General features: G+C 44.2%; 1 protein-coding gene across 8 annotated transcripts in view; it reads right to left on the bottom strand.

Annotated features, from left to right (window-relative positions):
* Positions 1–1,035: 1,035 nt before the first annotated feature.
* TXLNG (taxilin gamma) overlaps positions 1,036–11,514 on the bottom strand; it is a 59,897-nt gene continuing 49,418 nt past the window's right edge. For 2 of the 8 annotated variants that reach the window (XM_082375661.1, XM_082375655.1), the window contains 3 exons: positions 6,776–6,868; positions 5,150–5,245; positions 2,631–4,221 (listed from right to left, as the gene is read on the bottom strand). In XM_082375661.1, coding sequence (XP_082231787.1) covers positions 3,931–4,221; positions 5,150–5,245; positions 6,776–6,868 — 480 coding nt within the window. In that variant the 3' untranslated portion in view covers positions 2,631–3,930. Of the gene's footprint in view, positions 1,183–2,630; positions 4,222–5,149; positions 5,246–6,775; positions 6,869–11,514 lie in introns of those variants that run through there. The other 6 variants (XM_082375659.1, XM_082375658.1, XM_082375660.1 and 3 more) reach the window with 6 other exon arrangements.

The raw sequence follows: 11,514 nt of genomic DNA, 5'->3' as shown, positions 1-11,514 counted from the left end.
TATTCTTTTAGAACCTGGGTTAGCGGGGGGGTGTGTGTGTACGGATGTATCTATGTATGTCCCTTTTTTATGAGGAGGCTGTCAGGGTATACATGCTGAGAACTTCCTGAATTTCTTTCCAAGGTACGTGATGGTATCCTATGCAGACGTGGGGAGAAGTTAGTTAGGTGTCTGTATTTTGTGCTTGATTGGTGAATCTAGAACTACCTTACACGTCATTTGACCCATATGCTATTTCTGCCTTAACTTGGGCGGCTTTAAACAAACACGAGATTTCTCCCCAAGAAAGAACAGAAGCTTGTGTGGCAGGTGAGCAAAGGGGACAAACTGGCCTGCAGCTTGGCCCTCGACCTCTCCTGTGAGGCCTGCCAGCTAGGGATGGTTTTCGCATTGATTTTTTTAAATAAATTTTTTTAAGAATTTTATTGAGTCAGTCAGTCAGTTGCACTGCACATTCCCTGACCAGGCAGTGAAAGCGTAGAGTCCTAACCACTGGCCAGCCAGGGAATTCTCTACATTGATTTTTTAAAGGTTGTTTGACAACCACACTAATCCTAAAATACTTAATTCTACCTGACTGACTGACTTACAGGAAAAGTTTGGCAACTCCTTCTTATACTTGACTATACGTGCTTAAATACTTTTTGCTCACCATCAAATAAGGTCTTTCCTATGTGCCCCTGTGTACATACCTACCCTTCTGCTGTTGAGATAGATAGATAGGTAGGTACACCCTGGAATGTGCTAAGAGCGCCCAAACTGAAGAAATCCAGTCCTTGTAGATTTTTAAAGCTTTGACAGCAACTACACTGTAGAGTTTTCCTAGTCCTCTATTTTAGAGGTTAAAACAAGGGTCTGGCTACATAAAACTCGTCTTCTGTCACCCAATCTGAGTGGCTGGTGCCCCATCCCTTCTTTCTTAAATCATACAATAATGAAACTATTTTTTAAGGCACAAGGAACAGTATCTACAACTGTCTTTGCACTTGATAGGCATTAAGGTCACATGGGCAACAAAAGAATACACAGAAGCTGTTAAATTTATCATACATATTTACTTAATCTATACAGAATTGAGTAGATAAAATCAGATTCACATTAGTGAAAAATCTCTACAAAATGTCTTTGAAAAGCAAAACAAGACTGCCTCTTAACAATTCGTATCCTCATGAAAGACGTGGGCTGTAAAAATAAAGCAGTGTGTTTATTAGCACAAACTAGAAGATATCTGCATCATTTTTTCACAGTTATTTCCATCTACAGTCTGAAAGAGGTAGATTTTTCTGCAACACCTGAGAATTGAATTGACAACCAGGTGTAATAAAGGCAGTTGCATACATAACTAAAAAATACTGGTCTCAAGACCAAGAAATGTACTCCTACAAGTCTGAGGATGAAATGGTCCATTATCCAAGACCCAAGTTTTCTCTTCTCCTTGGAGTCTCCTGCCACTATAAATAATATACATCAAGATTCCATGATGGTGCAACAAATGCAGTTGAAGCAAATTTGACATTTCAATCTTTCCTGGGCCAGCCTTAGTAGCATTACAGTGTTCTAGAATGTGGTAGAAACAGGGTGTGCTACAAAGCCACAACACTGGGCTGGCGAGGTGATTGCTTTAGGAGCATGTCCTTCTCAGAGGGTCCCCTTTGTATTTATTCACAGGGTAATGGGAGGAGAGATTCTGAAAGGATACCAAATGCACCCCAGAGAGAATCCATGTCCTTTAAACACCATGAGAGCATCTAGCTAAAAATACACAGTAAGCCAAAAGCAGCAGGCCAAGTACTGTAAATCACGTCGCTTTATAAAGCCCTTGAAAATATGCAACAGGTCCGTTACAATCTTCCACACAGGACAAGCACCACAAAGAAACGTGGCGGGCTACACAAATGGCTTAAGACAGTAAGAGCTGTACATCCAGCAGAGCGCTTGTGATATGGGATCATTAGTACTAATTTTACAGTAGAGTGTATTTCTGATGTATACCTCCATTTCCTCTCAGGGAAATGAATCCAGTATTTCATTTAGAAACCGAAGGGGATATCTATAAAAGGCTGTTGGAGGAGGATGTGTTTGTTTTTGCTTCCGACTCATTTTGACAGTAATTCGATAAGCAACTTTGTGGGTTTCTTTTCCTTCACTGTCTGGCCCTTTGATTAACATGACTGATGGCGGAAGCTTAGATATAATCCGCCACTCCAGGCGCTGTTGCCTATCTACTGGACAATTTTCAATTCTTCAACCCAGTTTAGACCATGAACGTGACAGGACAAATAAAACTTTTAACAAAGAGAAAAACCCTTTTAACTGGACAGAAGAGAGTTTATTCGGTCCAGTAAGCAATATAAGAAGTGTCAGTTTGATAGTTTTGCTCAGTGGAATGTGCTAACATCAGTTCTAATAGAGCCTTTTTATTTCATAAAGTATTTCAATGCAAATTATACCAGGGACAAAGTCAGAACTCTCATCAGTGCAGCCTGGTTAATGATGTGTATAAGCTCGACCACATGTGACACTGTGAAGAACAAAGGAAGTTAGAGAGCAAATCCAAAAGTGATGTGCTGCATTTCCAAAGTCCCCCATTCCAAGTGTAGACACCTTGGTAATACTGGTTTTTACTAAAAAAAAAAAAAAACCCAAAAAACCACTAAGAAAAGGGGCAGAAACAGACTGAAAGCATAAGTAAGAAATAGATCCTGGCTACTTAACTCTCTGCCAAAGTTTCCTCAAAGTTAAAAATGCTGGTTCCAGTCTTTCTGTTTTAGAAATGGAATCAGTTTCAGTTAGCATGATCATAATTAAAATTCCCTTTAAAAAACCCTGGAGAACGGGTGCTGTTTGGACTGTCGGAACAGTTGGACACCAACTTTCAAGCAGCCAGAAGGTAGTGGAGGGACTTCCGCTCAAGGAAAGCCACACATGATTTTACCCTCATCGCCTTACACTGACTGACAAAGGACTGTCAGTGGCAGCTCTCCGTGGGGAGTGGAGGATGCGCACCCAACTCCCGAGTGAAAAGCGAACAAACCACCAGGCTCCCCACACAGCGGGCATCCAGGTGGTCCAAATTCAGATACTGCTTCTATCCTGAAAACAGAGCGATGGGACTGTTTTTAATCACATAAACATTAGCCCTGTCTCTCCAGTGATTTGCCTGTATATACTACTTTGTTTAAAAGTTACACCTTTATGTACATATTCTGCCAAAACGAAGTCTAGGCTTGCGGGCATCTCAATTTGTCAAGTGATACAAGTATCAAAAAGCTAATTTGAATCAAATATACTATGCTTGTTTCTGACCCAAGCCTAGAGTTTTATTTTTACTTGGCATTTAAAATGCGCTATTAGACAAATATGTAATCATCTTGATATTTTTCTTTGAGTAATATTAATTGGGGGGGGGCAGGATGTTTAAACGAGTATTGTTTTCACATCAGGAACCATTATCAGGGACTTCCCTGGCAGTCCAGTGGTTAGGACTCGGTGCTCTCACTGCCGAGGCCTGGGTTCAATCCCTTGTCAGGGAACGAAGATCCCACAAGCCGCGGGGCGGGGTGCGGGGTGGGGGGGTGGGGGGGGGAACCGTTATCAGAACAAAGTTCCCTTGTAATGGTCAGCCCTGGTGAGTGACATTTTAATTTGGACAATTCTGTGCAAGCAGCAGGGGAGAGGGAGAAAGGCAATGAGCACATGCATTCCGATGAAGGGGAAAGAGGCAGATGTGCAACACAGCTGAGGAAAATGTAGAGAGTAAAACTATTCAAACCTGCCAAGCAGCCTCCTGTACCACATAAGTCCAGTAGTTCTAAGAAAATACAGATATGGTAGAAAAAGTAAGAAAATTTTCACCACAAAACCAAGTTACTACTAACAGAGAAAGTTATACACAAAATAGAGCTCTCGATACAGTGATCGTACTTGATCTCAGTCAACTGACTCGATGCTGGGCCCGGCACCCGGGGACTCGGCCTCCAGGCTGACACGGGCAGTGCTTTGCCAGGCGGCGCTGGGCTCCTCGGCAGAAGCCAGGGCAGCGCAGGGCTGGGCCCCGGGCGGCGCTGGGCCCCCGCCCGCCGCCCTCCCCGAGACCTGCTCCTTCAGCACCTCCACCTTCTCACTGAGCTCGTTCCTCTCCGTCTGCAGGGCCCGGCACAGCTTCTCCAGCCGTTCCAGTTTTATGTGAAAGGCTTTGTACTCTTTATCTCGCACAGTTTTCTGCAAAGAGGAAAAAACAGGATTTATGTAACCCAACTGAATATGAATTAGGTTACCGGATACAACAAATTTAAGTCTTTTGGGCCACTTGTTGGATCACCTCTTGAACATGTTCAGTTTCTTCAACACCTCCCAACGTCCCACCACCTGCCTTCTGCACACATAGCTACAGACACCAATTAACGTGGTTCTGGGGTGACAAAAATGAAATTCCCTCTGTCATGTTTCTTAAAAAGAACCAAAGCCCACTTTTAAAAGCATTTTGTATTGATGAATTACTAAGGAAATTGAAGATGCTCTCCACCAAAGACTAGCAGATAAAAAATGAAGGGCCTGCTTAAAAAAGAGGAGGACTCATCTTATTTCCACCTAGATTTCTCTTGTTTTTACCAATCCTCAGACGAGAACAGGATTTATTAAGGTGTGATATTTAGTGTTTGCAAACAGTACACCTCAGCTTCGTAAGACTGGCAAAAAGTACTATGCTACCTTTTCGGAAAGAGTAAGTCGAGGCGGGGAGAGAGTAAGTCGAGGCGGGGAGAGAGGCACCCGAGTCAGTGGCCTGTGCTGGCACCAGGGAACCTGGCCCAGGCTCGGCCAGGTGGGCGCCTAGTCGGAAGGCAGATTCCCCAACCCTCAGCCCCAGACCCAGTCAATCAAACTCCGGCTGGAGCTGGACAAGCCAGGTCTTACAAGCCAGGGCTCCTCGCTGGCTGAGCAGTGGGAAACCCCACACCTCACCCGGGACCCTACCTACGACTCCTGCCGGGGCAGATCCCACTCAGCAGCCCTCCCACCCCCAGCTCTGGCCAGAGCCCTCGGCTATGACGGCAGTGTCACAAGGCACGTCCCCCTGCTCTGTCAGCTACCTGAACGTCATGAGGCCCCGGGACTAAGATCACACCTTAGTCGCGGGAAACCACCTCACCTCTTCGGCCATTTGCAGAAGTGCTTTGTTATTGTTTTCCCATTTGGTCCGCCATATTATTGTTTCTTTTTCCAGTTTTTTAATTTTCTTTGTCATCTGCGAATCGACACAATTGCAAATTTAAATTCAAGGTTCCGTTTCTTATCTCTACAGCCCACCCCACCCCCTGACCGGGACCGGTCCTTCCCGCCCCCATCACGGTGCCCAGGGCACAGCTCATCTCACAAGCTCCCCGGATGGCGGGGGCAGGACCAAAGTGGGGGTTCATACGATGAGAAAACCGCATCTCATCTCCTCAGTTTCAGAGGCAGCAACATCTAGAGGAAGCTGCCCGCCGGCAGGCTCTGAGCGCTCGCTTCAGGCCGAGGCCAGCCCTCCTCCTTCCCAAGTCGTACCAAAAAAACACCTCTGTTCCTGAATTTTCTGTGCATTAACTACTTCACGTGAGTTCTGGAAGGATCAAGGTTCCCCCCTCCTCCCCAAGATGGAGAGCTGGCGCTCTGCCCCGACCTCCGAGGCTGCAGCCGTCTGGGAAGCAGCGGCAGCGGAGGGCAGGTGAGGGGCCGGGGACCAGGGGAAAGTCATTAACCCTCAGCTTCCCTTATCCTCACGACTCACATGACCGTTCCACTTCAGATTCTGCTAAAAATAAAACGGGTCCAAAAATCGGGGGAACGTTCTTAACCGACGCTGCCAGAACCCAGTTTTCAGAAATTGAGAAGGTTTCGTTCCGGTGCCTACGAGGCCGGTTCTCGGGTCCTGTGTGCCGTGGGCGCCCGCTCCCCGGCCCAGGGGCGCCTCCGGGTCCCCACCGAGGGCTCCCGATACCTGAAGGGACTCACCGGAGCACTTCCCACGGCCAAGCGCTGCCTGAAATACTCTACTCTATGAAGGGCAGGCGTTTTTGTTATTTGTAACAAGAAGGCACAGAAAGGGTAACAACTCGCCCGTGGTCACACAGCGCCACGAGGCGGACCCTGCCCCCAGGGCCAGCCGCCACCGCCTCCCCTGCTGCCCATCCCTAAAGCCCCCGGGCATAAGGATGAACGCGTGGCTACGTGGGCATACCGGTTCTTAGTTTAATATCGAGGATACCGCCTTCCTCATCACAGGCAGGAAAAAGAACCAGACACCACAAAATTGGTTTGCTTGAGGGAGAAAGAATTCAGTGGAAGTATAAACGAAGAAGAAGAAGAAAAAAGCTAAAAAGGTAGAAACACCGATCTGTATCGACCAACCAAAATACGTAGTTACTGTTCTGGGCTTGGTTGTCTTTAAATAATTTGATCTCCAAGGACACCGAGCTTTGTGAAAAGGGTGTGGGGTGGGTCTGGGAGGTATCACCTGAAGCAAATAAAAAAGACACCGCTTTACTGCTAACAACAAATTGTATTTAATAGAGGAGTTAAGTTTAATGAAGACAACTGTGAGGGCCTAGAGATCACTAGCTACATGAGGTACTACTGAGGGCAAAGTGACTAAACATGATGCCACTGGAGGATGAGAAGAGATGAAATGAAGACAGTACAGTAAAAACATGAACTCATCCAAGTAGCAATCATGCTTAAAATAGCTTCTTATATAAATTCCCTTTTAGGCAATACTCCACTAAAAATAGGCAAATACCTTTTCCATTTCCTGCCGGAAGGTTGTAAACAGTTCATTGCTTTTTGCCATGGTAGTCTGGAATTCTTCAAACTTATCCATATAAAGAGAAAGCTACAGAAAACAAGTATGAAAAATTCAGAGCTCTAGGTAAATGATTTAAAATCCCAAACACTTTCAAAAAGAACATAATATGGTTAAACGTTACCTGTTATAAGCGACAGAAATAAGAACAAACGCACACCCAATCCTCGACCCCAGACGTCAATGGCTGCAGTTCTAAGAACCTACTGAAATGCACTGAAACTTAGGAAGTTATGTTGACCTCACCATCTTTAGATGTAACTGTTTAAAATGTACAAATATTTATTAGCTCCATTCCGCCAATTATAATAAAAACTGAAGTATGTGGAATAGCTATAAATTTCATACAATTAATCCTTTATGAACTACCTCCTCTCCTTATATTTGAAAAATTGTCCTTGGAAAAAGATCATTCTTTTAGAATACCACCTGCACAGTTCCTAGCTTGAAATCAGGGATAACTCTTTTCTTAATGTAGGCAGGAAAATGAAACAGAAGCCAAAGGATTGGTGTGGTTAGGGGAGAAAGAATTCAGTGGGAGTATAGTTAAGAGAAAAAAGCTGAAAGAGGTAGAAACACCAATTTTTCTTTTAACTCTCACCCTTAAGCAATTTTTATTCTAGCTGGGAAAATAAGGCACTAACCAATAAGGCAAGCAGAATTTAGAACACAGAGTCACCTTCTTCTCCCCCAGGACAGGAATTCATAGAAGCCAGGGGTGGGGGGCAGCGCAGTAGGGGTCAGAATAGTTAGGGAAGCTCCTTGTGGCCGAGGCCCAAGCTAGGTCTCAAGGGCAGGCAGAATTATTTCATTTCAGACAAGGCAGGAACCCTGAGGGCCCACCTAATGTAACTGCATTATTTCAGGATGAGGAAACAGGTCTGGAGGAATAAAGGGCTTTGCTCAAGATCACACAGCACATATAAAAAAAGCGGAGAAGAAAAGATCACCAGAGGCCAAGAAACAGCATCAGCGATGCCTTTCCACCTTCAGCAGTGCTGTGTGCGGAGCATAAGGAGAAGCCAAGACCAGGGCGGGAGGGGAGATGCCCTGGGAGGGAGCGGAGCAGCCGGTGGAAAGGCAGGAGGCCAGCTCTGCTGTGTGGGAAGGAGACGCGGACCAAAAGCGACGCTACCCACGGCAACAGGCCAGGCCAGGCGACGATAAGACAGCCAAAGCACGCCCCCCCACCCCAGGAGGGGGAGGCTGAGGGCCGGGATGAACAGAAATTCCAGGGTGAAGAGAATAGCGCAGAGGATTTCCAAGCAGAGCAGTCCGTCGAGGGGCACATGGTGACAGAGCCTCCAGGGCCGCTGGCCCGGGGTCGGAACAGTGGTGAGGCTCAGGCGGACTGATGGAGCAGTTCTGGCACTTGAGGGAGATTAGAAGTTATGGCAGTCTTAGCATGGTCTGTTTTTATCAAAGAGAGAACATCCAGGTGGACTGTCCCGTCAGAGTTCAACGCTGGCCCCCTCTGGGTAATGAGTAAGTGGCAACTACCATCTTGGACTTACGGGCGTAGATTACAAAATTGGTCAAAACACACCAATAAGACTAAGATCATCAACAAAGCCTGGAAACGGACATGGCGAGCAAGAGCAGAGAATGAGATGGACTCCTGGGAAGAACAGCACATTTAGGGAGCAGGAAAAGGAAGAGGCGGCAGCAAAGGAAACAAACTCATGATCACATAACATGACTCAGGGCAACACCGATCACAGACAAGAGAAGCTGCACTGCTAACAGTACAACAGAACTGGAGCTGCCTGTGAACTCGGTAGAAGGGCCCTCTGGGGCCCTGCATTAAAGTCCATCTTCCAAAGCCATCTATAGACTTTTTATACCTTTTCCACATTGATTCTCTTCTCCATTTATATGGACAACTGAATTTATAGGGCTAGTAAGGGGTTCAAAGATTCCTAGAAGCATTCTAGCACAATAACTTATGGTGGAAAGTTCAAAAGACTTCTTCAATGTTCACTCTAAGTTAGGCTAGCTTTATAGGAAATGAGTGCCACCACACTGTAAAACATGCCCAAAGACAAACAGCACTCAAAAAATGTGTTCATAAAGATTCAGGCCAGTCTGCATTTTAGAACTAATTTAGAGTCCTTACATTTTAAAAACTTGTTACATAATAAACTTTCAAAATGAGTAATACATTTTTCATCAAAATGTAATCTACTTTTCTGAGAAAGGGTGAATTGTAGGTACAAATGCCTAATTTCACCTGTCCGTGAAGTCCTTCCTGTACCTCTTCTTTGAGTGGGGAGGCACCTGCTACCCTTACTCCACACAAGGCACCACAGAGAAAGACTGAATTAGAACAAACCTAAGGGGTCTGGACTGAAAAGCAGGGAGGCAACAAAGAAAAGCCTAGGCCTAGACAGCTTCATGGGTGAATTCTACCAAACACTGAAAGAAGAACAAACACCAATTCTTATCAAACTCTTCCCAAAAAGTGAAGAGAAGGGAATACTCCTGAACTCATTGTACAAGGCCAGCACTGCCCTGATACCAAAGCCAGATAAGACAGTACAGGCCAGATAAGAAAACTACAAGGATGGTTCAACACAGGCAAATCATTAAATGCGACACACCACATTAATACAATAGAATGAAAGACAAAAATCGTATGATCTAATAGATGCAGAAAATGCATTTGGTAAAATTCAACATACATTCATGATAAAAATGCTTGACAGGGAATTCCCTGGTGGTCCAGTGGTTAGGAATCTGCGCTTTCACTGCCAAGGGCGCGGGTTCAATCCCTGGTCAGGGAACTAAGATCCCACAAGCCACGTAGTGCAGCCAAAACGAAACAAAACAAAACAAACAAAAAAAAGCTCAACAAACTGGGTACAAGGAAGGAACATACTTAATATAATAAAGGCCATACATGACAGAGCCACAGCTAACATGATACTCAAGAGTCACTTAAAGGCTGAAAGCTTTCCCTCTAAGATCAGGAACAAGACAGGATGCCCACTCTCACCACTTCTATTCAACACAATAGTGAAATTCCTAGCCTGAGCAATTAAACAAGAAATAAACAGCATCCAAATCAGAAAGGAATAAGCAAAACTGTCTGTTTGCTGATGACATGATCTTATATACAGAAAATCCTGAAGACCCCACCAAAAAATTGGTAGAATAAATTCAGTAAGGTTTCGGGATACAAAATCAACATACAGAAATCAGTTATGTTTCTATACACTAACAACAAAATATCTGAAAATGGAATAAACAGAAATAAATAAAATAATCCTATTTTCTATAGCATTAAAAAAAATACTTAGGAATACATTTAACCAAGGAAATGAAAAATGTAAGAAACTGTACACTGAAAACTTTAAGACGTTGATGAAAGAAATTAAAGAAGACAAAAAAGTGGAAAGATACCCTTTCATGGGTCAGAAGAGTCAATATTGTTAAAAATGTCCATACTAGCCAAAGCCCTATCAAAATTCCAACGGCATTTTCCACAGAAATAGAACAAATAATCCTAGAATCTGTATGGAACCACAAAAAACAAACAAACAAAACAAAATAGCCAAAGCAATCTTGAGAAAACAAAGCTGGAGTGGAGGTATTACACTCCCTGATATTAAGCTTTATTACAAAGCTATAGTAACCAAAACAATTTACTACGGGCATAAAAGCAGAGACATAGACCAACGGGACAGAATTGAGAGCCCCAAAAAAAACCCACACAGGGGCTTCCCTGGTGGCGCAGTGCTTAAGAATCCGCCTGCCAATGCAGGGGACAGGGGTTCGAGCCCTGGTCTGGGAAGATCCCACATGCCCCAGAGCAACTAAGCCCGTGTGCCACAACTACTGAGCCTGCACTCTAGAGCCCGCGAGCCACAACTACTGAGCCCACGAGCCACAACTACTGAAGCCCGCGCGCCTAGAGCCCGTGCTCTGCAACGAGAAGCCACCGCAATGAGAGGCCTGCGCACCACAACGAAGAGTAGCCCCTGCTCGCCACAAGTAGAGAAAGCCCGAGCGCAGCAACGAAGACCCAACGCAGCCAAAAATAAATAAATAAATTTTAAACAAAACAAAACAAAAATAAACCCACACAAATATGGTCAATAATATTTCACAAGGGAGCCAAGAATACTCAATGGGGAAAGGAGAGTATCTTCAATAAAAGGTGTTGGGAAAACTGGATAACCACATGCAGAGGAATGAAACTGGACTGCTATCTTATACCAGTCACAAAAATTAACTTGAAATAGGTTAAGGACTTAAACAGGAGATATGAAACTGTAAAACTCCTAGAAGAAAACATAGGTTAAAAAGCTCCTTGACAGTGGTCTTGGCAATGAATTTTTGGATATGACAACAAAAGCAAAAATCAACACGTGGGACTACATCAAACTAAAAAGCTTCTGGACAAAAAACAATCAACAAAATGAAAAGGCAATCTACGGAATGGGAGAGAATATCTGCAAACGATATATATCTGATAAAGGGTTAATATCCAAAATATATAAGGAACTCATACAACTCAACAGCAAAAAATAAATTAAAAAAAATTTTTTTAATTTTTTAATTTTTAATTTAAAAACCAGCTTGAATAGACATTTTTCCAAAGACATACATATGGCCAACAAGTACATGAAAAGGTGCTCAGCATCACTAGTCATCAGGGAAATACAAATCAAAAC

This window comes from Balaenoptera borealis (assembly GCF_965194805.1).
Source record: "Balaenoptera borealis genome assembly, chromosome: X".
NCBI lineage: Eukaryota > Metazoa > Chordata > Mammalia > Artiodactyla > Balaenopteridae > Balaenoptera > Balaenoptera borealis.
Note: the sequence above shows the minus strand (reverse complement) of the source record. Positions and strands in the feature narration are given on the sequence as shown.